Source organism: Chlamydotis macqueenii, chromosome 20 (assembly GCF_036417535.1).
Source record: "Chlamydotis macqueenii isolate bChlMac1 chromosome 20, bChlMac1.mat, whole genome shotgun sequence".
Taxonomy (NCBI): domain Eukaryota; kingdom Metazoa; phylum Chordata; class Aves; order Otidiformes; family Otididae; genus Chlamydotis; species Chlamydotis macqueenii.
Genome location: NC_141575.1, coordinates 6,544,056 through 6,570,530, shown reverse-complemented (window position 1 = coordinate 6,570,530; position 26,475 = coordinate 6,544,056). Strand labels below are relative to the sequence as shown.

At 44.7% G+C, this 26,475-nt stretch overlaps 1 protein-coding gene across 8 annotated transcripts; it reads left to right on the top strand.

Moving 5' to 3' along the window:
* On the top strand, positions 1–22,967 carry LRRC8A (leucine rich repeat containing 8 VRAC subunit A). 8 transcript variants are annotated; one of them, XR_015260760.1, is made up of 6 exons: positions 73–113; positions 1,657–1,785; positions 11,924–14,087; positions 17,424–21,234; positions 22,069–22,162; positions 22,265–22,967. XR_015260760.1 is itself a non-coding variant. In XM_086764164.1 (4 exons), exons 3-4 carry the CDS (start codon positions 11,931–11,933, stop codon positions 17,697–17,699), a joined length of 2,433 nt encoding a protein of 810 aa, XP_086620290.1. In that variant the 5' UTR covers positions 1–19; positions 1,657–1,785; positions 11,924–11,930; the 3' UTR covers positions 17,700–22,967. The 8 variants fall into 8 exon arrangements, 4 of the variants coding, with proteins under 4 accessions (XP_086620290.1, XP_086620288.1, XP_086620289.1 ...); XR_015260757.1 differs by having other exon boundaries at positions 17,424–20,856; positions 21,163–22,967; XR_015260758.1 differs by having other exon boundaries at positions 22,069–22,967.
* Positions 22,968–26,475: the final 3,508 nt, after the last annotated feature.

Sequence of the window (26,475 nt, the reverse complement as noted above, 5' to 3'; positions counted from 1 at the left end):
GCCATGCCGGGCGGGTGAGGTCAGTTCCGGGGTGGGGCCGCCGTGGTGCAGTTAGGGGGCGAACAAAAGGAGCCGGAGCCGGCGTGAGGGAGGGTGGGGGCTGGTGTGGCCAGGTGGGTGCTGGCGGCGGGGCGCTGCGGTCCTTCTCAAGCTGTTCTTCACCTCGACGGCCTGGGTGCTGGGCGGGCGGGGCTGCGGGGACGTGTCCCACGGGTGGGGCGACCGGGACCGGACCTCCGCGGTAGGCAGGGCTGGGGCCGGGGTCGGGCGGCTGAGAGGGCGCAGCCCTGAGCGGAGGGCAGCGGCCGGGTTGGGGTCTGAGCGCCGAGCTGCTCCCGTGGCACCGCCCGGGCGGGCGGGGAGGATTTGCTGACTAATTCGGCAGTAATTCGTCTCCTCCGTGTCCCCGCCGCCCGTGCCCTCTCAGGCGGCGGGACAGCCCGGGGCTGGCGGGGAGCTGGAGCTGGGGGCAGGTGGGTCCCCCCCTCAGTGCCCGTGGGGCGAGGCAGGGCTGTCCCGGCTGCGTGTGTGCTGGGTGTCCCGCTGTCCCCTCGGGGGGGGACCTTCCTTCTCCGTTTGTTACCTGGCAGCGGTGCTGGGCGCGGACGCTGGTTGGTTTTGGTTTTAATTTCTGTTTTATAGAGGATGTCTTTTCTGTTTCTGGAAGCCCGAGGTGGTGCCGCAGGCTTGTGGGCAGCCGGGGCCGACGCGCAGTCCGCGGGAGTGCGGAGCCGGTAGCGGGGTGTCCTGGCTTTGGGCTGGTGCTGAGGCCATCGCCTGGGAGGAGGTGGGGGGAGAAGGTCAGCCAGTCCTCTCCTTCAAACGCTTCCTTTGCGGCAGTGTGTCACAGCTAGAACAGAACAGCTTTGATTACGAGGGTGTTGCTTCAAAATCTGTCAGCCCTAATGGTAACTTTGGGGTCAGGAGGAATGTGTTCATGAACATCTTCACCAGTACGGGGTTGGGTTTTTCTTCCAGTGATGTCTCTTCCTTTTAATTTTTCCCTATTGTTGACAAAATGCTTTCTGAAGTCCTGCAGTCCTTTCCTACGTAGCTGGGAGGCTGGATGCTTGGGAGATCTCTCAAAGCCCTAGGTCTGCTCCCTTCTCTGTTTTCCCATGCTGACATGCAGGAAGTAAATAAAAAAACTGTTGTGATTCTTGGTGGTGGTGCTAAACTGCTGCCACTTAAAAAATATACATGTTGGTAGATGTGTGTTGAGAGGAAAGGGAACAGTTTATTGAATCCAGAGTGGTTAGGAATATCAGGCTTTTGGGACTAGAAAGTAGGTAGTAAAGCCATTATCCTTTTTCCCATCTAAAGAAATGTATTCTTCCAGGAGATTAATCAGTCTCTACCGGTTTAGGCTTAGTTATAATATTAATACTTAGCATCTCCTCTGGCTGGGTCTGCAACACTTGCTTTTTGGTAACTTTCTGTTGGAATGACAGATGTTGGAGATTCCTTCCTCCAAGGAGTTTTACTGAGCTCTTAGAGCTCTTAACATCTTTCTAGGTATCAGCGTGTCTCTTTCTGGTTCCCAGCGATCTTCTGAGTTGTTTCTTGCTTCTTAGATATCCTTGATCAAGCTTTTACATGACATGGTCCCTCTGAACTTGATCCTCTCTTCTTTGCTGATAATCTGTTTTGTTTCAGGGAAGCTGTTCCCATGGCGTGTGGGGCATGCGACGATCCTTCAGCACCCGCTCAGGATCCAGCACGCAGGAACATCGTCCACTTCCCGCACAGAGAACTGAAGTGCAGATAGCAGAACCCAGCAGCAGGGTAAGGGCTACAGGCCAGCTCTTGAGTGGTGAAGTAAAGCCATAAAAATGACCAGGGTACTACTTAAACATAGTTGCAGAGCACAGGGCAGTGTTGAGATGACTGATAAGGAGCAAGGAGGAAAGGTGGTTGATCAGAGGATAATATGGGGAGAGTGGTGGTATGCTAATTAAGTTCTATCAGCCCTTAGTCAGCTTGAAGATAAAAAAAAAAGTAAAGGAACTGAGCTCTGTCCAAAGTAGAATGTGTAACTGTCACGCATTCACCCACACATCTAACTCCTGGCCACATAAACCCCAACTTCTCAACGTGCTAAATGGTAAATACTTGGAGGCTGTCTAGTAGACAGTTTGGTGACTGCTGCCTAAGAGGAATACAGCTGAGAAGTAGCAAGAACTGTCCAGTTTGGTAGGTGCTCTTCCCTTTCCTGTGGGGTGGTGTTTGCATTGCTGTACAGGCATCTCCTGGGCAATTTTTCACAGTGAAGTCTTAGGATTGCGCTGGCTAGTCACCCACGTGGGTGCCAATTAGGCAATGGTAGCAACTAGTTGCAAGAAACTCCCAGCTTCCTTGGTTCTTCACTAGAACAGTGATCAAAGGTATTGCAAAACTCTGCGCTTATCTTCCAGATGAGAAACGCTGTTTAGATCGGCTGCGTTTTCAGCAGCGAGATGTGCAGTGTTTTGCTTCCAGGATACAAATGTCCCGAAGACTTGTCTGGTGTTCTGGTTAGTGTTCTGGTGGTGCACTGATTTATTTTTCATACTGATCCTCTTGACAGTATTTGGAAACTATAACTTTATTCCCCTAGGTCAAAGACAACTTGCATAAATATTTCCTTAATATGTGCCAGAAGCCATGTGTTAAAAGCTAATGTTCCTGCAATTGAAATGCGGAGTGCCCCAAGCCTTCCAGTGCTGACTTACTGAATGCTTAGAGTTGCTTACATTCTAGTAAATGCTGCAGGCATTCAGAAAGATGGTCTGTGGTTTGGGGTTGTCTGATACTTTTTTTTTTTTATATTTTTAGATAAGCAGTGGAGGTCAAATGTGTAAGTTACTGTGTTATTGCTATGTGACTGCAGCAGGCTTATTTAGAGGCCTTTGTGTAATTCTTCCACACCCTAAAGAAGGATTTTGTTCGGCAGAGTACTTTAAAAGGCAGTGATACTCACTCCTGGTGTTAAACTGAGCCTAACTGTTGTCTAGGAAAATGGAGGTGCAATGTCAGGTGACTGCTGGTGGAGCACAGAGGAGAAGGGTTTAGGAGTTTTGTGTGGGGCTCCTTAATATGAGGGGAGGGATGTACAGCTGTTTTTTTGGTAACAATTTAAAATCAATGTATTAATCTGCAGTGTGGTGAGCCTCCTTTCTGCACTTTCTTCAAGTGTTTTCAAAGATAGCATCAGTTTAGGATATGCACACTAATACTGAGCAGGTGTTTAACAGTCTGTATGCTTTGAAGAGCATCTATTGAATGCTTCCGAGCAGCTTTTTCCTTAAACTGTTGTCGTGAATGTATCTTGTATTGCAACTTGAAATGCAGTTCACATAGCTGGATTATACCTGCCCTCTTGCTGCTTTGAAACTGCATTTGGAACTGGAAGCTATTCAGTCATGACCCCCCTGCTGAAATAATTGTGCTTCCTTCTCCTTCTGTACTAAAGCATTGTTAACACTTGCTATAAAATTACCTTGGCAATTCATAAAGCTGCTCTTTTGTAACATTTGCAAGCTGCTTCTCTAGCTACAGCCTACCTTTGTGAGCAGTAAAGGTGTGTACTGGACAAGTTAACAGGCTGTCCTTTAGAGCCTTGGTTTCATCAGATATTGGTGATTAAAGGTTAGATGGCCTGTCCCTTAGAAATCAACTAGTGCAGTCAGAAAGTGTTCTGAGCTGAAAGTCACAGTCACTGTTCTGGAGCTCATGGTCCTGATAGGTGAATATGTACTTATTCCTCCTCTTTCCTCAGACTGAGGCTAAATATTATTGTTCTGATTGCTGATGTCTTATTTATCTTGCTTTGCTCTCATCTGCATCTTCTTCCATCTTAACTGGCTCATGTCCTTGAGCTTGAAAACAGCTGTGGCAACGCCCATGGATTTGTGCATGTTGTGACAGTCTGTCAACAATCAATTAAGATTATCCTTGCTTAAAAGTTTTTGCTCACTTTGAATCCAGTGTCTGGGTTTCTTAATCTGTTGTTAGATTTGTCAACGCTCTGCTCTGTCCACCATTTCTGTCTTTAGTTGAAAGCAGTTGGTTACATTTTCTCGTCAGACTCTTCTCAATGCTGGAACTAAATGCTGAGCAGCCTTCTCCTGCAGCTGATGGTGTGCCTGAAGCTGTTCTAGTTGTAACAAGTTAATGCTGTTGCTGTCTGTTTATCTTAAGTAGTTACTAACAGAGTTAATTCAATCACTTGCATTAGTCAGTACAAGGGAGTGTTTTTTAACTGTCCTGTTGGAATAAGGCAGTTGTGCTTTTCCAATAGCAGCTCCAATGCCCTGTCCTTGAAACATCTTTTTATGGCAAAGAGAAAATTAATTTTGGATAGGAAGACTGTGACCACGTACATTCATAATTTATAAGCTGACACAGACATTTTTCTCTGGTTTACATCACTGTTGCAAGTCATCTGATAGCACTTAAATTTCCATAGCTGTGTGACACCAGTGTGCAGTCCCTGCTCTAAGCGTCAGTGATGCCGGTAACTTCAGACTACGTCCAGTTCTGTGCAGCTGGGGCAAAATGTTGTCAGAAGTCAGAAAACGTGGCAGGCCAAGCCAAGTCTCTGACGTGGATTGTCCTGATAGTGCAGATGTTCTTTCCTGTGCTTGTTAGGACAGGCTTGCTTGTGTGACGGTAAACAGGACTGTTAACACAAGAATATCAGTCTTGTGTCTGACAGGAAGAGTCAACTAGGGGGCAGCTGTAAAGATGATAACGTGTTATCCATAGTGTAGGTGGATCATTCTTTTTCATGAGCCTCAGTAAAGACGGTGTGACACAGTCTGTTCACTTTATCTTGCTGTACCTTGTGGCTTGGATGGGGCTGAATGTTGCATACAGCTGCTGGATGGTTGTGTGAAAACCAGCTTACCTCGCTTTCAACACCGAGTTCGCTGGCTCTTCCACTAAGTGAAGTTCTGGCAGCTGCTCATCCACTACTCTTACCCACTGGTCTAAATGATAAATGACCCTTTAAACTTCACATGTTCACTTCTCTATCTCGGAAGACATTTTGTCCCATAGGAGGGATTTATTTTTTTTAATGCAGAAAGGGCCTGATGTAGGGATAGGGGTTGGTTGATCGGGCTCTGGCATCTGGCTTCACTGCTGTCTGTTTCTAAACAGCAAAGGACAAAATCATTTGAGTTGTTCCATCTCATGTCTTTAACTTTTCCAGTTGATCACATGGCTGTCCTTGTGCTTGGAAGGTTTTCTGAGGGGTGCCTGAAAGCAGCTCTGTTTCAGCCTCCCTTTTTTTTTTTTTTCCCTCCTTTTAATTCTGGGCCTAATAAACATGGGGGAGGAGACACGTAAATTCCCAGTCCCATTTCTGACCAGCAAAGCTCTTACATTTCCTGGTTTTTGAACAAAGAGCTCTGTGTCATGCCCTTCTTTAGGATTTCAGGTGGCAGCATGCTGGGGAGGGAAGCTCTGCTCTGTTGAAAACCTACTGTAACATGTTGTAGCTCGTCAATAATCGGGGCTATAGTCTTAATAGTGTGAAGGTTTTTCTTTCCCTTATCTACCTCCGATGCTGTAAGCACATGAACAATTCCTTCTTTCTCTGGGCTTCTGAGAGGTAAGAAATTCTGCCACCAGTGCTAGACTTCTGCTTTGCAGTCCACAATCTTAGAAGGAAATCGTCTGAGAATTAAGAATATGTATAGAGGAAGTTAAAGGGTTGCAAGACGCAACATACAATATATCCGTGTCTACTTATCTAGAGCTGTATTATGAGACTGCCTCACTTGAAAGCCACATGCCGCTAAAGGTGAGGAGGACCTCCCTGATTTAAGGGAGATCCTGAAAGTGAGGGGTGGAAGCTTAAGTTCTTGTGCATGTCATGAGATCTTGCGTGGAGTCCTGTTTTGCCAGTAGCTCCATTAGTAATGGAATGGCCAACAGAAAGAAGGAGGAAAGAGGAGGCTGGATGAAGTATTCAGCAAATGATGAATCAAGCTGACAAACTAGCCAGTGAAACAGAACAGCGATGTTGTTTCTGTTCACTTTGTCCCTAGCTGGGTATGCTGGCCAGCCGTTGCAGGCAGGAATTTCAAGCGCTGCTCAGCCAGGTGTCTGTCAGCAGTAAGTCAATCCTGTTTAGGTTGAATGGACTTGCACAGAGGAATTGTCCAAATTGAAGGATGTTTGCTCCTGCAGCAGTTGTTCTGTTAATACCCTGAACTTGTTAAATATCACAGGGGTCCTGGGGTTTTTGGAAAGTATTCATGCTCTCGGCTCTGTCAGCCTTTATCTAGTAAGGGATGTGCTGCTTTATGATGTGTCTGTCAGCCAGATGCGTTTAATCTTGTTTCTGACTGGTTTTACTATGTAGGTGTGGTGTGCTCAGAATGTCCCTGTTCTTCTAACGTGAGTGATTATTTTTCTCCTCCAGGTGTGTCTAGTAAAACACAGGATTAGTACTTGGTGATGCTCATGGTTGGCTGAAATCTGGGTAGGTTTGGCAGGCTGGTTACGTAAGTCTGAAACTGCTCTTTCTTCTGTTGTATCAGCCTGCTCAGTGTGAATGGTGAGGCTGTGCTGCTCTTAGTAGGTAGGTGCCCAGCAGGCTGAGACAGGGATGATCCTCTGGCAAAAAGGAGTCCACGGTGGGATGCAACCTTGGATCCAGGTGGATCTGCAGGTGCTGAAGAGGTACGTAGTATCTAACTGTGGAATGTGCAAAGATTTCAGAAGCGTATTTGTTGAGGCTGCATTGATCCTGCTGTATGATGCTGAGGCTTTAGCATACAGATCTTTCCTGGTACAATCTCTGATGTTGCTGCTACAAACTGTCCTACGCTTGTTTTAGGTTGATTGTGAATGTAGTGCTGCTTTGGTGTAGCTGAAACCCTCAAAAGTCAAGTCATTTGTTGGGGGGTGAGGGGCTGCTCAGGAACTGTGTGGTGGCTATGAAAGCACTGTGGAATACAAAAGCTGAAACACCTCTGAGACAGACAATTGTAAGATTATTTTTTTTTCTTAGTGTGCAATACTTAGAGCCTCCCTATTTAATTATACCCTTGGAAGACTTACTTCCTCATGCTTCTGATAAATTGACAGGAGTTCAGGCAGAGATGTTCCTACCTATCAGCTTATGCAAATTTAGTGAAATCACCTTGCCTTTAAACTTGAATAAAGCACTCTTTCAAAATCTCAGCATTGATGCCGCATGAAAGGCAGAGTTAGCTATACTGTAAGCAAATCACCTGTTTCTGAGTTCCAACTGGAAAATTCTGCGACTTGAGGTGTGTATGAAGGAGCTTGGATCTTTCTTCACCAAGCCTGCTCTGACACGGTATTTCCTTTCCAGTTATGACTATTTCTGTCTACAACCTCCTTCACTCAGTTCGTGTGCTTTCCTCTGCCTTCAGCGAGGCTACATGACAGAAGTGACTTAGCAAATGAAGCTTCTTCACAGTAAACGCTTTCCTGCTGACAAAGCATGCTGGAGTGCAGCTTCTAAAAAGAGGAGAAGCTTGAAACCTCTGCAGTTTGCCTGCTGGTCCTGTGGAGCTTGATTTGGTCTTGGTTACAGGGAGGTAACTTTCTTTTTGGCCAGCTGCCTTCACGCAAGGATTGTTCCTAGTTGTATGTGAGAATAATATCCTCCATCTAAGCCATTCTGTTCTGCTGCATGTGTATTTGTTGGGAGAGTTTGTTCTGGCCACCTGCTTGGCTTCTGTACAGTGGCTGGAATCACAGTCCCTACGGGAAGAATCCTACCGTGCAGGGGAGCGTCAGGCGACAGAGATGGCTCCTGAGAATCTGACTTCTCAGAGTTATCTGCTGTTGTCATCAACCCCAGCAGCGGAACTGCTTGCTCTAATCCAGAAGGGAGAGTGGTGCATTCTGAAATGATTACAAAATGGAGTCCACAAAATGAAGATGACAATTGTATCTTGTGATTGAGAACTGTTGTCAGTCTTTCAGGAACCAGAAGTGGATTCCATGCATGGCAAACCTGAGTGAGGAGGGATGCAACTTCCCCACCTACTTTCTCAGGATCTTGTGGTCAATTTTCCCTTTTACTGCAGATGCTGGAAGTAAGATTAGATAAGACATGGCAAATTCCAGCTTCTGTAAAGGTAGCCCCTAGTTTTATTGTTCTTCTGAGACTCGAACAGGGTTTCCACTGCCACTAGGAAGAGTGGGGACTTGCTGTGAATGTCTTTTTCTTCCTCCAGTGACCCTGTCATTGTTACTGGAAGGCAGGAGATTTCCTGCTCCACCCTGCCGGGGTTTAATTTGCTGACACTAAGCTGTAATAATCTACCATGGGACACTCAGATGCTTTGTTTTTTTTTTATCTGTCTTGTAGGTGCACAATGTAAAGGAAGATTTTCCTACCCTGTATAACTGGTAAATAGAATTAGGGAGCCTGCTGTGCTATTTTCTTGTTGGTTTCCTTCCTAGCTATCTTGAGATAGAAATCAAACTGAGCACGAAGTTAATTTCTTGTGAGAAGAAATTAAGCATTTCCTGGACTGTGCAAAACTAGCAACCCAGCACTACAGCTCAAGTCTGAAAATGCCCTAGTTCTGCGACCCCTGTTCCTGAAAAGAGACCTTCCCTGTTTCATAAGCCTCCAAGGGGTAGCTGTGAAGGGCCTGACAATTCCTGCAGAAGTTTCCCTTTCATCACCAAGAGTGATGAAGCACTGGAGGGAGAAGTGGTATCTAGGCAAGAGAAGGAAAGAGAAATACTTTTTTTTTTTAAACTCTATGGGCTAGGAGGAGTAAGGAGTTGTTTAAATAGGGGGTAGTTCTTTTATGAACAATATCAGTGTTTTAACTGCATGTTCCTGAAAAGTAAGGAGGAATAGATCTTACACAGTATTTAAGGAGAGCAATGAATGGTATGGCAGCATTTGTGTTACCTCTTAGATGTAGCTTAGGAGGAGTTGCTACAAAAGCTTTCCATCTTGTCTGGCAAGAGTTTTTAAGAAAGATAATGTCGTTGCTGGGAGACTGCCCTTAGACTCGCATGCAGCCTGAGTGGTGTGTGGTGAGATCTCTGTTATGAGTCTGGGAGAACTGAAGCTGTGCTCACCTGCAGGCAGGTTTGGGTTTCAGAAGCTAAGCCGTGTCAAAGCCAGCTGTTCTAGCAGCTGACTGCAGTAGCTGTTGACATTCCCCTTCTGCAGAGCTTTCCAGACTTTCTCTTATTTGGGCTGTAGACATGCAGCACTCGATCTGATTACGGTGGGAGGGATGCAGAGGTGACAGAGGGCATGTGTGTTCTTGTGTTTGTTTTCCCCTGTGGTCCGGCAGTATGTCAGGGGTCCTGCCCTGGCTTTAAAACCTTTCAGTAGCTGAACTTCCTAGTTCCTCTAGGAATTTTATTGCTTTCCCTCCCTGGTGTAGTAAAGGTCCTACAAAAAAAACCCAACCAAGCAAACAAAAGAAGAAGAAAAAATCAGGTATATACCCTGTTCTGGTGGCTCTGAGGAGGGAGGGAATGGATGGGCAAGGAGCCTGGGATGGTATAAGGCTTCTGTCGGTGAGTAAAGGCCTTTGTCAGAGCTGTAGATTCTCCTGCAGAAAATACAGATATGAAATGGGTTTTGACTCTGAACTTTCTTGCCTGAAAGATGTAGATGAACTGAAGACACATACATCACTAGGAACTGCGATTCAGGGAGCTGTTTAACTACTGGATTTGTTTGAGGTGTTCTGGAGTGCAGGGAGGTGTAAAGAAAACTGCTATACCCTCTTTTATCCTGGAATTAGTATTTCTGTAGCATACACAGACAGCTCTTCTCAAACGTGTCTTGCAAATGGACTCTCCTCTCCCTGAGGTGAGTGTATTCAGAGAAGGAAGCTGAGGCAGGGCTGAAATACCTTGCCTCGGGCCTTGCAGCAAGCTAGCAACAGGACTGGGAGCAGGGCTCTGAACACCTTGCCTCTCCTCTTACTCTAGCTGCTCAGGTGCTCTTCGGAAGAGGTTCAGTTTTGCCTGTTCTTCCCTGTCCCGGTGAATGTGTAATCCTCTTGCCCTAATCTGCTCGGTGCAGTGCATTCTGCAGAGGCACGCCAGCCACTTCGCTAGTGCTCTGCAGCCTGACAGGACAGTAGTTTCTTCTGACAGAGAAGTTCTTCTGACATATGGCTATCTTCATCCCTTGTTTCTGCATTCTGTGCCAGGATTGCATGAGTTTACTGGTTGATAAATTCTGTCTTGTTTTACTGGACTGCTAGAACAAGTATTGCCTTTTTGTCTCTCAAAATTTCCTACTCAAAAAAAAAACCCAACAAAAAAAACCAAAGAAAAAAAAACATTTGCATGTAGAATTACCCCAGTCTGTCTTTTGTGATGAACTAATGTAGTATTGGAACTGGATGAGCAGAAGGTCAAACACTTCTTTCAACCTCTAGCTGCCTACAGCCTCTCCAAGTAGCACAAAGTCAAAGCTGGCATTTTACCGTTTGTTGTTGTAAGCAGCAAACCAAGGAATAGTGTTCTGTATTTAGTGTCTCTAGGGAATGTGGTGCTTTTAGAGTTCATATTAAGAAGGGCTTCCTTTGCAGTTCTGTGCTGGAAGTTCATTTAAAATACAAACTGGAATTCTATTAAAGCGGGTGGTGTGGGACTCCACTTCTCAAAGCAAGCTTTTTCTCAGCCGGTGGTGTATAGAAACCTGCTGTCGACCCTGCAGTCCCCCAGGACTTGTTGGGACTGTCTGTACAAATGGTATCTGATGGGCTGGGGAAACATGATTGAATTTTTGCTCTTCTTCCTTTACAATTGAATTTGTGGGAGTTTCAAAACGATTGAAAGATTAGTGCTTGTCCTACTCCTGAACTTTGCTAGGAAGTACAATGTGATGTTACCTCTTTTTTTCACCATCATTAGAACAAGTTACAATGACTTCGTGTTCTTTGCTTGTGTTGCCTGTTGGATCGGGGAATTTCGCGCAGTTATTCACTCAGTTATCCTTGGATCAGTCAGGCTTCCGGGCTTTCTATGGCTTGTGGAAGAACGTGCTTGCAGTTTCATCTGGAACTCTGAAGGACAGAACAAGCATTGCCATAAGGCTTCTGCTTCCCAGAACCTTTTGATTTCCTTTGTGACACTTAAATCCCAGCTGAGATGAACTCTAGGTGGGAGTGGTTGGTCAGGGAAGTGAATTCTTCATGTCTCCCCTTCCTCTACTTCTGGAGTAAATAAGATGAAGAGCATCTGTTACAGGATTTCAGTACAGGAGCTATCAGAAGGCAAGTGACTAATCTTTCCTTGGAGAACAAATACAAAGAGAGGGAAGCCAAAACTTACACAGAAGGAAAAGTCATGATATCAGGCAACTTTGTTCTCTTTTCCAGCTTGATTTATCAATGTGCTATCAAGTTGCATTAATGAAGTGGTTCTAGGAAATGTAACTATTATGTGTAAATCCTCTTCCTCCCCCTGCAGTTGAACCACCACACAAATGCAGAATTATTATTTTCTAGCTCTGTAAAAACAGTAACAAACTCACGACACCTATGCTCTGTGTATGGATTTTCTCCCTTCTAACAGTGCTGGCAAATTCTTTAATCCCTGAAATAAAATCCCTAGAGAAAAAGTAAACTTCCAAATACTGGTCTGGCAGGCTAGTTTAAGTTGGCCCTGTGAGCTTTGTTTAAGTGTGAATGTCTTGCCCCACAGACTGCTAATGATAAGTACCAGTTCTGGTGTTTGTGCCATTCATCTGTCAGGGAAGATAATAACAAAATAACTTCACAGCCTCAGCTCTAGCAAATTACTCACAGGAAACCTCATTCATTTGTCTCAAAGTGACTTGACGGGCCTCGGCTAATTCCAGTCTTGCTGTGCCAGCACTTAAAATGTGAGTTTCCTGATGCTTTCTTAAAAAGTGGAATGAAACAGTTTCAGCTGGTAATGCCTGCTTCTGTTTTCCTTTCAGGTAAATCATGATTCCAGTCACTGAATTGCGCTACTTCGCTGACACCCAGCCAGCGTACCGCATCCTGAAGCCATGGTGGGATGTCTTCACGGACTACATTTCCATAGTGATGCTGATGATTGCAGTGTTTGGAGGGACGCTTCAGGTCACCCAGGACAAAATGATTTGTTTGCCCTGTAAATGGATTACCAAAGACTCTTGCAATGACTCGGTCAGAGGCTGGACAGTCGCAAACCCAGAGCGTACCTACTATAATTCTAGTCTTGTTCCCTCTACTGATACAGGCCCTACGGGGATCCGATATGATTTGGACCGGCACCAGTATAACTACGTGGATGCGGTGTGTTATGAGAACCGTCTTCACTGGTTTGCCAAGTATTTTCCTTATCTGGTGCTGCTACATACTCTTATCTTCCTGGCTTGTAGCAACTTCTGGTTCAAATTCCCAAGGACCAGCTCCAAGCTGGAGCATTTTGTGTCTATTTTGCTTAAGTGTTTTGACTCTCCATGGACAACGAGGGCATTATCTGAGACAGTGGTGGAAGAAAGTGATACCAAGCCAGCATTTGGGAAAATGAATGGTTCCATGGACAAGAAATCCTCCACTGTCAGTGAGGATGTGGAAGCCACTGTTCCCATGTTGCAGAGAACAAAGTCTCGAATCGAGCAAGGGATTGTGGACCGGTCTGAGACTGGTGTCTTAGACAAAAAGGAAGGTGAACAGGCCAAAGCGCTCTTTGAGAAAGTGAAAAAGTTCCGTACGCATGTGGAAGAGGGAGACATAGTTTATCGCCTGTACATGAGACAGACCATCATCAAAGTGATCAAGTTCATTCTGATCATCTGCTATACTGTTTACTATGTCAACAACATAACGTTTGATGTTGACTGTAAAGTGGACATTGAGAGCTTGACTGGCTACAGGATGTACCGCTGCGCTCATCCTTTGGCTACTCTTTTCAAAATCTTGGCATCTTTCTACATCAGTTTGGTGATATTCTATGGCTTGATCTGCATGTACACACTCTGGTGGATGCTGAGGCGGTCGCTCAAGAAATACTCCTTTGAGTCCATCCGGGAGGAGAGCAGTTACAGTGACATTCCTGATGTGAAAAACGACTTTGCTTTTATGCTCCACCTGATTGATCAGTATGACCCTCTGTATTCTAAGCGCTTTGCTGTCTTTCTGTCAGAGGTGAGTGAGAACAAACTGCGGCAGCTGAACCTCAACAATGAGTGGACTTTGGAGAAGCTGCGCCAGAGGATCACCAAGAACTCCCAGGATAAGCTGGAACTGCATCTTTTCATGTTGAGTGGCATTCCTGACACGGTCTTCGACCTCATTGAGCTGGAGGTCTTGAAGCTGGAGCTTATCCCTGATGTCACTATTCCCCCAAGCATTGCTCAACTCACTAGCCTTAAGGAACTGTGGCTCTACCACACAGCTGCCAAAATTGAGGCTCCAGCCCTTGCCTTCTTGAGGGAGAACTTGAAATCTCTCCACATCAAGTTCACAGACATCAAGGAGATTCCTCTTTGGATTTATAGCCTGAAGACACTAGAGGAGCTTCATCTGACAGGGAATTTGAGTGCTGAAAACAACCGGTATATTGTGATAGATGGGTTGAGGGAACTGAAGAGGCTGAAGGTGTTGAGATTGAAGAGCAACCTCACCAAGCTGCCACAGGTGGTGACAGATGTTGGTGTGCATCTTCAGAAGCTTTCTATCAACAATGAAGGCACCAAGCTCATTGTTCTCAACAGCCTTAAGAAAATGGTCAACTTGACAGAGCTTGAGCTGATCCGCTGTGACCTGGAACGCATTCCTCACTCTATCTTTAGCCTCCACAACCTGCAGGAGATAGACCTGAAGGACAATAACCTAAAGACCATTGAGGAAATCATCAGCTTCCAGCACTTACATCGTCTCACTTGCCTTAAATTGTGGTACAACCACATTGCCTACATCCCCATGCAAATAGGCAACCTAACCAATTTAGAGCGCCTTTACCTGAATCGTAACAAAATAGAAAAGATCCCTACCCAGCTCTTCTATTGCCGAAAACTTCGGTATTTGGATCTCAGCCACAACAATTTGACTTCCATACCGCCAGACGTTGGACTTCTTCAAAACCTGCAGAACCTCGCTGTGACAGCCAACAGGGTAAGTGAGCAAGGAGCTGAGCACTCCTGCGTGAGTAAAAGTAGCTCTGGCACTTCTGTTATCTCTGTGGTTAAACATGCTACGGTGGTGTGTGAAATACTCCTGGTGCTGCTATTCTATTTAAATTCTCAAGCTTTTGTTTCTCTCTGAGGGTTTTATCTAAGGTGGAACATTGCAAATAACTTCAGGGGCAAGCATTTCTTAGAGCGGCCCTTCCATTAAGAGTGAAACTGAACAGTGAAATTGCTTCTAAATGGAAATTTGAGGCTGTGTAGAAGTCCTGCCTGTCAGTTTTTTCTCTGCAGTTGGAAGCTTGTAGTCTCTGGCTTGACATCAGTTTTTGAGCTTAAACTGGAGATCTGAGAAACTGTAGTTCTATTCTGGATCTATGCACGTAAGCTTATGTAGTTCAGCCATGTGCCTATGCTGTGGCAGCAGCCATCTAAGGGCACATGTGTGTGGCTTACAGCTTTGCTTGTAGTACTTTGCATTTCCAGGGAATACTCCATAGTTTGGTCTCTAAGCATGCATAACTTCGTGAGAAGTTGGATAGGGACAGACTTATGAAAAATGGTTCTTAAGTGCTCACTCTTAAAATGCATTGTCTTGTTCTGCAAAGGTGACTTTGGAGAGAGCAAAGCGATCTTCTGCAGTGTCCTTCCTCAGGGCAGAGTGAACTGAGCCAGGTTTATGTCAGTCAGATGTGAAAGTGTGAGCTGTAGCAATTCTTTGACTTTCAGAGGGGAGGAAATAGGATGGCACCTTGCTGTGCCTCAGTGTGATGGCTGTGGGTTCTCCTGTGTAATCCCAGCTGAGTCCAGGCTTTAGCTGTGTAAGTGCGGGGTGGGTTAGAGGGGAGGACCAAGCGTGCTGTGCTGCCCGATTACCACAAGCTGTCTCTTGGCTTGTGTTGGAGGATGTTGATTTGCTTAAAGCACACTGTACCCATGTGTTTTCCCTGAATCTTTGGTCTTGTGTTTGGCATTAAGGAGACTCCATTCACCATGTGTCACAAAGATCAGGCTGTGACTGCACAGACCGGTGTGCTGAGCTGAATGTCTTGAAGCTTTCATTGATTCTGACTGCAAATTCCTAGGAGACTCTTTTTCTTTGGGGGTTTATTACCACCTGAAGTTGCAAAAGGCTCTAACACAACTACAAATCGCAGGCAGATCTAATTAGTGGCTTCTGAGTTCTTCTGGGAACATGCAGTGGAATGGTCCTGGAGCAGCCCTAGTTTTCACTGTCATATGTCAAGATCCTTACTGCTGTTGGCAAGATGTGTTCATAACTGAACACCAGCAGATTGCCCGAGAGGCACGCAGAGCAGCTCTAGCATGGTTTGACTTTTCACAGAGGAAATGCTCTCAATTGCTAACGCAGTTCAGAATTACGCAGAGTTCCTACAGCTCCAGCCAGCACTCTGAAGTTAGTGTCTGAAAGTTCAAGTCTGTCTTGTCCCGCAGAAGAGTAACGATGGACAAGCAGCAGCCACTCAGCTGTCCCAGTGCTCACTCGGTTTTCCCAGCGCTCACAGACTGGACGGCTGTGCATCTGTTTGTATGGGCGGCTGAAGCTCTGGTAAACATGGTAGGCACACATCATTTCCTGTTAGGTTAAAAGCCAAAATATTTTCTTGGGGTAAGCAGGGCTGACTTAGGCAGTTTCTTGCGAAGATGAGAGAGTTTAAGACTCTTAAGTTACTGTTCAGAACTTGGATAATTCTGTACCATTTGTCTTCTGGCAGCCTTCCTAGAACAGCTTCCTGAGGGTTAATCTGCAGTGTATCCTCTGCAGTCTTGGGGTGGAGCCTCTCTTGGATGGAAAGGAGTTATAGGCAGCTCTATTTTCTGCAGCACAGTGTGGCACCACACATTTCTCTAAAAAAAAAAAAAACAACAAACCAACCCACTAATACAACAGGAAGGCTGGAGCAGCCTTGCTTCAATGTATTCTGAAGCAAAAGGTGGTGAGGACCCAGTGAAACGGCTGAGCTGTTTGTATCTTCTGCAGGTGCCTGGGCAAGGCCACAGTTGCCCCAGGGCTCTGACAGCCTGGTTGCTTAACAGTGACAGCAAGAAACAGGAGGACTGGTCGGCTGGTATTTCCCAAGGCCAGGAATTATCTCAGACATCCCCTCCTAGCTCAGCAGTCTTAGCAAATAGAGTTGGCTGGTGCCAGTGTGCCATTCTGGGAAGCAGGCTGTATTATAGCACACTGTTTCCTTCCTAAACCAATACTTGTCCCTTAAATAACACTATTATTTTCAAGAGTCTGTGATCACTTGATTGCATGTTGCTGTTTGCAAAACACTCGTCGGTAGCAGTAACAATGACTGGATTGAACTGTCTTTAATTGGTCTGGTCTGGTCTTGGCTTTTCCTTGGACTTCATCTCATTCAGAACTGATTACAGGCTAATTTAGCCATGAATGATATCATGCATAGTTTAAGTTTTTAAAGGACATGGTTGCATTTCAAGGTAGATGATGGCCTCCAAGATGAGACTTTGCGTTAAGGGGAGAATACTGAATTGCTATGTTTAGTTCCTACTCTAGTGTTTGTTAAACCTCAGCCATATTGTTTTCCTAGAAATTCTTTGGGAGGACTGGAGTATTAAAAGGCCTTAAAAGAAATTAGCCTTATAAAATTAGTGACTCATGGATACATGAAAGTGGTGGTGGAAAAGCTGACTGGTGGTGGCTTTTTTTTTTGGTTGCATTTTGGCATGGATAAAAAAAAACTCTGTGCTTTGGAGCCTAGAAACATTTCAAAGCCCTATAGAAATGATGGAAGAATACCCCCAGTTCGCAGGGCCTGGAGACCGTACCCACGTAGCCTCTGCTCTTTTTACAGCAAAACTGGAGTCCTGACTAAATCCAGTCTTTATGACGTTCAGTATAATACTAATTGTGCAGCAGCTGCCTAAAGCCAAGGGACTATGATCCAACGGTGGTATAAAGGTTTTGGGAGGGAAATAAGCTAATACTGGTGGGAGATGTGACAGTATGGGCCAGCTGTGAGCAGGTTTCTGGTCGTCTTATCCTGTCCTTCATGTCTTCTGCTTTATCCACTGTCATTGGTGATCTACTGTAACTAATGCAGTGTCTAAAAGAGGAATCCATACAGTTATGGTATAATGACTTTTATTTTGGGAACAGTCCTTATGGTGGAAAGCAGGAGCTCACTCAGGGGAGCATTGGATGACTGAAAACAATGCTCTGTAAACCTTGAAGCGTTGTGTGGGCTTGCTGGTCTCTTATGAGCATGCATCTTGTTTTGCTGGTGACTTTGCCTGTGATTGATTTCTTTTTTTTTTTTTTTTTTTTTTTTTCCAGATTGAGTGTCTCCCACCAGAGCTGTTCCAGTGCAGGAAGCTGAGAACCTTGCACCTGGGAAACAATGTGCTACAGTCACTTCCGTCCCGGGTTGGAGAGTTGACAAATCTGTCGCAGATAGAGCTACGAGGGAACCGCTTGGAGTGCCTACCTGTGGAGCTCGGAGAGTGTCCTCTGCTGAAACGCAGTGGGCTCGTGGTAGAGGAGGACCTGTTCAACACATTGCCCTTGGAAGTCAAAGAGCGGCTGTGGAGGGCAGACAAAGAGCAAGCTTGAACCCCTGTCAAAAGGGAAAGCCTCTGACCAACTAGAAGGAAACAAAAGGCCATTCCAGTCCCCTTTTCCCCAGATCCTCCCTTTTCTCCCCTCCGATCACTACCAGACTAGCAAAGGAGTCCCTGAACAAACATCACTCTGAGGCAGCTTCTTGCCTTGGAGGCAGGATGGGGAAAGCTTGGGATCAGGATGAGGATCAAGACAGATTAGTCGGCCTCTGAGCAAGGGCCAGTGGGAGTAAGAGATATTGCTGTTCTTCTGGACAGGAAGTGGGGTGAGGTGGATGGTGCTGGTGAGAAGAAATGACCTTTGGATGGAGGAGAAAATGAAATGTGAGGATTGCTGCATTGCTCCAAATGGGGCGTACACGTATCAGGGACTGAGAGTGTCCTGCAAGCAAAGATCAAGAGACTAGGAAATCTTTTGAACCTCCATCTCTTTCTGTGACACCTGGTATTATTCCTCTCTGACTCAGATTCAGTCAGTGAGGCCCCACAGTGGGGTGGGATAGGATACAGACAGCTGATTTTATCAGATGCTGGCATTAGGATTTGGGGGATGAACTTATCTTAGACATCAGCTTGAATGCGGGATTCTTTATTGTCTTTCTGCTTTGCACTCCACACCTTCTCCTCTGCCCCAGGAGAAGGAATGAAATCCCCCAAACTCTTATCTTCTCATTTAAGATTGCACTATTTTAACAGTTTGATGTCACTTGTGCTGATGTGTAGGTCACACAGCATCCTTCTCCAGCTGATGTGCTGGAGGCACTAACTGACATACTTCCAGAGCTGTCCCCTGCTCTGAAATGGATGGTTATAGTGCAAGTGGGAGAAGATCTGGATAAAAAGCAGTCGGACTGTCTAATCTACTCTCCCAGAAGCATTGAGTTGCTTCAGGATCTGGCTTTTAAAGTTTTTAAATTACTTTTAAATTCCTGGTATTTTGTCACGTATCAAATACGAGCATACAACTGGCTGGCGTACTGGGGTCTCTCCTGGGGTTGCTGGTGTCAGTGAAGAGGAACACGGATGTTTCCTCTGCACCTCTTGCCCCCCCCCACTATTAAATGGTTAGATGCTTGCCAGGGTTTTTCATGAATGCAGTCTACAGAGCTGCTTGATTGTTCTTTTCTACTGACTTTAACAGCTGTCAGTTCCTGTTACACCTCTTGACCTAAATAAGAGGCTAATGCTGATTGAAATTGGTGCTGGAAAAGAAACCTGTCCTCCTATTTCTTACCCTTTTCATTCCCTTGGTGTCAAGGAGCAGTATGAGAATCCTTGGTGGACTGAACTCCTCTAGATCACTGGGACAGGGCAGTCTTTGAAACAAGTCTGACCTGTTCAGTATTCTTTGACAAAACAACCCTCAACCTTCTGCGCTGGCAGAGGTAGAGAACTTGTAATTGCTACTGATAATCATGTCCTTAAGGTGGGGTGGTTAAGGTGTGCCCACCGTACAGCCTGGCCGCACTTTTCCATCAGAACGAAGAGGAGGCACGTGGACCCGCAGGTCCTGGTTGTAGTCTCTGCATCAGACCAAGAGGTTGACTCCAAGGTGGAGTGCTGCAAGCTGAGGCACGGAAGGTTTGGAGGCCTCCCATGTGTACGAAAGGGGCAAGCTGCTGCCAAAGTGGTTCCTGGCAAGCTGACAGTGAGTGCCCTGGCTTAGCAAGTTGTGGTGATCCCTTGGATGCTGGGGTTAATAAGGCACGCTGTGGCTTTCTTCATCAGATGTAAGATATGAAATATATACACTAAACATGCTGAAACCATGAACAATGTTAACTGGGCTCTGGATTTGTTGATGTTCAGATGCTTAAATAAAGCTACATTAAAATCCAGGAGATCTGTTTATAAAACTGCTTTTAAGATAGATGTAAATTCTGCTTCCCTTAGTCCATTAATTATGAAAAGTTTAAACAGTCCAGGGAATAATATAATTAAATCTCTTTATCTGGAAGGCAAGGTACTGTAAAAGCTCTTCTTGTCCCTAACAGCGTTAGCGTCTTTTGAAATTGTGTTGGAGTTGGGGCCTCTGCTGAAAGGATGGGGAAGCATTGATGCTGGTGCTTCTTGGATTGTACTTGTTCTGTTTGCACAAGCATTTTTGGATCAACAGGGAGGGCAGAAATTGCTAGGTGGGCTTAATGCTTCTGAAGTAAAGCAGGAATGGCTTCAGGCTTAGCTACAGTAATACTGTTTTCCAGTCAGTTCCCTGTGGTGGGTGTGGGGGCTGTTTGGATGGTGAAGGAAACTGTTTTTGTTTTTTTTTTTTTTTCCCTTACTCTGTGCCAAAAGATAGTGCTGGCTACTGAATAGAGACTTGAACTCTGTTTTATATCCAAGGCCACTGGGTAACTGGGTTTACAACACGTGTATTTTTAGACTAGGCAGGGCTGAAAGGGCAAAGCACCTCCCAGGACTTTCACCTAGCTTACAGGAGCGGAGAGATTTCTTCAGTATGTCTAGATCATTGCAAATGAGTGCTTTGACTCTTGATTCTAGTTGTGGTCTTAGTTATCCAAACTAAACTTTACACAGCTACCTTAGGAGTTTTATAAGCAGCTCCTGAAAGTACTCTGCAGGGCTTCTAGAAGCTTGCAAGCTGCCTGAACTGCCACGTACCTCAGTGCTGAGTCCATGGGACGAGTGGACACTAGGCTATTCTGCTAGAAGTCAGCGCCTGTCTCTAACTTCTGATCAAATAACAGAGCTGTACTCCTGCCGCTTGCTGAGTAGAGACTGCCCTACGCCTGAGATCTACAAAGCAACTGTAAGACAGGCCAGTATTGATCATGCATGAAAACACTAGCTTTTTCAATGCTCTTATAATATTCCCAGCTCAGTTTTTTCAGACATGGCTGCTGCGGCTTGAGAAGCTTCCTGTGTGGCAAAATTGGGATGAGCACTCTAACTTCTTGTACCAGAACACAGGTGGCACAAAAATACATTGCCACTCTGGAAGACAGCAATATGTATTATTTACTCCTGATATGTGCTTCTTGGTCTTCCCTCAAATAGATATCGATTCCCGAGTATCAGTCTTGTATGATGAGATGGAAGAAGCTTTAAAACTTCAAGGATAGGGTCTAAACCATGAGGTCCTGGAAGTGTTTACTGCTCAGGACTCCCGCGAAACAACCCACAGCAGAGTGAGTCACCCACTTCCCATACTTGTCTGGATTGCTCATTTGCAAGTATTCAGTCACTGTGTATGATTTTTTTTTTAAGTTTCCATCAAACTGAAGTTTGGGGATTTTATTTCTGACACTGATCTGTGCGTTCAGAAAAAAAAGTTCAACTTAAGAACTTCAATCTTACAGACAATCAACAGCCTGCTCAGTGTATTGTTCTCCTGACAGGCTTTTCAAAGCGCTCTAGGAGTAGCAAACCAGATTATTTATTAGCTGCTAAACCATAAACCAACTTGAATTAAAACCCAACTGTTTCCTTAATAGCACTTCTGAGCTGAATGAGTTCTTGGAACCCCTGTAGATCACAAGCACTGTCATCCCATGTTAGGACCAGAGGTTAGTAAAACAGAATTCTACCTTTCCTGCTAAATACTCCAAAAAGCAGTAAGTTGCAACTAATTCTTTGAACCAGCTGAAAGGCAAGGAATACCGAACCTATTAAATGTGTTAAATCTTGCTGTATTTCTGAAATGATGCACTGGAATGTTAGCTGAAGTTATTCTTTAAGATTGTTTTCTGACTTTGTTATTTGGTTCCCAGTTAATTCAGCAGCTGGAATTAATTTACTCTGCTAATTTGAATGGTTAAATGGCTGTTACAGCTATCTTTCGTGATGTGGTGTTCTTTGGTAATAATTAGCACTTCCTGATAATAATCCTACCTCATTTCGTATTTTTTCTTATTACCATTTATACACTTAATTTAGCACACTTCATTTTAATTAAAGTAAGTTCTTGGTGTTCATTACCATAAATAGTATTAAGTGGCTTTCTGTTGCTGAACCACACTGAGGTCCTCTTCTCCCCCCCCAGCCCCCAAATGGTTCTAGGAATTTCGAGAACAATAACGAAAAATGCATCCTTTGCAGAGGATGAGGTGTATGGGGGGAAAAAAGTTAAATATTATTGATTCAACAGCTGTGACATCATTTCCTTTCCTTACTTTTTTCTGCTTTGGAAAAGAAGTCACATGGTTTGAGTTCTTTCGATTTTTACATTTTTTTTTAGTCGTCCTTCAGGGCAAGACTTTTTTTTTTTAACTCATTAATAACTGTGCCTTCTTTAGAGATACGTTAATGTAACTTCTCCACAGAGGCACTTGCTCCTTCAAGTGTATTTGTAATAGTCTCTGCCTGAAGCCAACTGATCCCTCTGATTATTTTTCTTTCAGCCACAGAGAGATTTCTTAACTTTTGGCGTGACTTCTCACTGACAAACAATACTGTCATACTGTAAACAGTGGAGTCATTGAAATGTTACCTAAGGTAGGGCTAACTTGTAAAACTATTGCTTAAACTTCACTTTATTTTTTTTTTCTTATTACATTTTAAATGATTTTTTTTCTCCCTCACTGTCTGGCCACACAGTGGATCCTGTAGTTTTACTAAGCACGTGCCAAAACAGAGTGAGATTTTTGTCCTACCTGCATTCTAACTGTGCATGAAGCAGAACTGGAACTGGGCAAGAGTACTGTTTGACTCAGACCTCTCTCCCTCCATCCCTCCAGCTGCAGCGGTAGGTTAATATTCAACTGCTTTGGCAGTATGAAATCCTCCCGAAACCTCATCTCCAAAATCCCCTTTCAAAAGTAGCTGTACCTGAATTTCTGGACTGCGATAGGAAAGGTGAACTTTGTGGAAATTCACACAAAGGCTTAATTTAGGGTTCCTGGAATTACCCTTCCCTTCCTCCCTCTGTCTCCTTTAAAGGAATTTTATTGAACAATGGGGGGAATTTTTTCCAGAGGAGACTTAGTGAGAAGGGGGCTAATGAGCCTGAGTCATCTTTTACAGCTGACAGACATGTCCATTTAAGTACGACACTACTCATGGCTTAAATACTGTTCACTCCCATTTTGTAAATGCACGAGCAGGGTTGTGGTTTGGCATCCAAGACCTACAACTTGGTGTAACATTTCAGAATCATGACATTCACTTTGTGTGTGGGATTGTCGGGGCAGTTGATCAACAGCACATCCACCTTCAGCACTGAAGGCTGCTATTGTTCTCTCGGAAAGACTTGTAAGACTGGACACTTGAACAGAATAAAAGTTTTAATTTTTAATTTGCATTTCCCTTTTATGTCTGCTTCCTTTTAAGTTTTCTGTATGCAAAGGCACTTACCCTTTCACGATCTTGCTTTTCAGAAGACAGATGTTTGTAATTCCAAGTATTGTGTAGGATTATTGATTATTTTACTCATCACTCAAGTCCTTGTGGATTATGACATTCCTTTATGAATGAACAAAAAGTAGACGTACAGCAAAAGAGATCCTGCTCAGTGACAAGCCTGGACTGCCTTATGTATTTCACTGTCACTAACAGGTGGCTGATACAGGTTACGCTGGCAAATGCCAGACACCTGGAGTTACTGTCTGCATCTTCCTATAGAAGCTCAGTTGGGTTTTCAAAATGTGTATTGCGCTCTCCTTCCCTAGGAAGGGGGCAGGGATTGAAGTCAATGGAGAAAACTGCCTGTTGCCATAGAAATAGTGTCTTCAGCCAACTACTGGTAACAAATTATTTGTGTTTCCTAGCTGTCTGCCTACCCCACGCACCTCTTTTTCAACTGAAAATGCTGGCAGATAGCGTCTTTCCTAATTGAGCGTGTTCACGATGTGTTACAGAGAATCAGCCTGTAACTTACAGACAGTTTGAGTTCCTGTGCAGCTCTTTTATTATATAGAAAAGTATTCCTCTTGTGTCTTTCCTTCCCTTGCTTCCTTTGTTGGAGACTACTTGACCACAGTGACACTGGTCCCACTTCAGTGACAAAATGTGAGCAGGCTGTGGAACAGGTGAGAGGTGCTTGGCTGTGGTGCTGCTTTGGCATTGGTGAGTTTTAATGAAACGCTTAGCAGGACTGGATCAAGAAAGGAGAAGACAAAATTCCCTTTGTCATCTAAGGCTCACTTGGACTGCAGCTCCTTTTGGCAAGGATTTACCAGTGCTTTGAATAACTGAGTAACAGGAAGGAGTGAAAGGTATGATCAAAGAAAACGGGTGGTGGCTGAATTCCTGCAGGACTAATACAGTGATGGGGAAAGCCCAGTAAAGAACTGATCTGTCTTTGTTGGAAAAAGACTTTTAATCCTGATAATTCAAAATCTTCTACCTAGCTCACTCAAAAGCATAAAGATGCAATAGAGGCTGCTGGGACTATATTGGTTTTATTCCAGTAAGACCCTCTGGCCCTACTGCACCATAAGCTTTTTACTTTGCTGATTTTTGAAGAAAGTAACCATCTTGGTTTTACCTGTTGGTGACAATGAGAATTCTTGATGGAAAATTGCTGCATTTCTGAGGCTTTTGATAACTTGAAAGAAAGGCCTGCCAAACAGGGGCATTCAACAAAAGCATTCAAGTATCTGTGCCATTTCAAATACTAGTTTAAATACTCATTATTATCATTGTTTCTCATTAAATACTCTGTCGCTTGTTGCTGATTGTATCGAAGACTTCAGGAGAGGTGACAAGAGATGTAGCTGAAATTTTTCCTCACCCAATAAACCTCGCTCCTCCAACAGCAGCAGTTCTGGTGAGAGTGCTGAGCTGCCTAATCTGGCTCTGGAGAACTGGCAAACTGGCTTGGCTCCAAATGGTTTCAATAGGCACGCCTGTTGAGGAGGAAATCAGGATAATCGTGCCAGTCAAAAGGCATTTGAAACACTCCTGCTTTGTCTGCTGCAGGGCTGTCCGTGTTCCTGATGTCGCTCCTGTACCTTTCCTGCGGACACGGGATGGGCTTTGGCAGTCTCCAATGGAGTTTGCCAGAAGCACAGTTTACTTGCGGAGCTGGCAGGAGAAAATGTTGTTTAATAGTCTGCAAAAGAGCTCTCAGAGGGGGAGGAAAGGAAGGAAAAGGGGGCCGTTTCCCAGCTTTGAGTACTTTCTACCTTCCTTATTTAAACTTACTGGAATACAAGGTGTTTACAAAGATGTCATCCTTCTCTTTGACTTTTTTGGGGGGGAATTATGTGGCGGAGGTGGTTTTCCTCTTGCTGAAAATATCTTTTTAAGCCTCAAAATAGGAGCGCGGCTGGAGTGGCAAAGAAATGTAGGATTCCTAAGGACAGACACTGATGAATGCTCCTGTAACGAAGAGGGGTTGTCTCCCCTGCTTTATGCAGTCGGTTATCTTCTGGTACTTGCCGTCTTGTGTGCTGCGATCTGCTGTTTGTGTTGCTCGGAGCGGTCCATGGAGCAGGAAAGCTGTGGTTTACTGTCATGCCTATGAACTAAAACAGCTTCTGAAGTCATCGTGCGTGCGTAAGGTGGGGAGTGGAGAAGATGACGTGCTAGCTTGCTGAAAAACCAGACTGGAAATAAGAAGTAGATGACGTTATGAATGACGGAGGTAACACAGAGGGATTGAGGAGTGGCACGGGAGCATGTGTAAAAAGCATGTTTCTCCAGGATTGCTGCCTCCCGCTGAGGTGTGTCCTCTGGAGACAGACTTACAGGCAATAAGTACAGGTTTTACAGCAAGGTTTTCTTCCACTGGCTACACATCTTCCTTAAACACATTTCAGCTCCATCAGTTGGTGAGAGTGCTTTAACAAGAAGGAGGAACTACTTTTTTTTTAGTTTTGTGGTATTGCAGGTTGATTGTTTCCCTCTATATGTGTAGCCCAGTGATTAAAGTCTGTTGCAAAATTTAGCTTTTTAAACTACTGAATTAATATCCTCTGGTGTGCTGAAAAAAGCTTGAAAATAAGCTATAAATGGTCAAAAAGAGGAAACACTGATTTTCCTTTTCATTAAAAACCAAAACCGACCTTAAACAAGATGGGGAGGGATTTTTATCTATAGTTGATTCTGTTAAGAATAAAGAACTTTAGTTTTTCAAACAGCATCTCTTTAAGATGGATTTTTCAGTTGCCAAATATATTTGGAAGTAAACACCTTCGTGGTGTTTTTGTTTTTCTAGATGGGTGATACATAAAACCACCCCCGAGATGTTGTTTCGATGTGGAGTGCTGCTGAAAGGATGTTTTTGGTGTTTCCTGCAAGAGCCAAACCCTTTTTCTTTTTAATCTCTGGAAGGAACACCCTTCCCGGGGCTGCCCGGCGAGGGCAGGATGCGCTGGCGGGGAGCGCCACCGCTGGGCTGCCATCTGTTCCTCTCTCCTGCCTTTCAGATCCAGTTTCTGCTCTTTCTCTCTCGAGTTTGAACTGGGGGTTTGGATTCACCTGTTTATATGAACATTTGGAGCCGTAGGAGAGCGAACCGAGCACACGAAGGTGTATGTCACCAGAGCAGCTGTGAATGAAGATAGCAGAGATTCTCTCTGAATTTTTCCAAACCCCTGTAAAAGCTCTTTAGCACCTTTAGCCCGACATTTGCTGTCCCCTGGGTCGCTGAGGTCCCTCTCAGGTGGGTGTGCTGGCAGGACTCACTGGCCGAGCAAAAAGGGCTCTGTCAGAGCCTGAACTGCCAATTAAACTTGTTTCAAAACTTTTAGATCTTTTCACCCTACTTGAATCTTATTTTACTTCCCTTATCTTGTTTTACTACCGTGTTTACCAGTTTAACTGCTCTGGTTTTAAAATCTGGGTTATTAATTTAAGCAGCGATT

Coding starts and splice junctions, on each gene's coding strand:
- LRRC8A (XM_086764164.1), top strand. CDS start 11,931: ATGATTCCAGTCACTGAATTGCGCTACTTCGCTGACACCCAGCCAGCG. Junction 14,088..17,423: donor TCGCTGTGACAGCCAACAGG/GTAAGTGAGCAA, acceptor TTTTTTTTCCAG/ATTGAGTGTCTCCCACCAGA.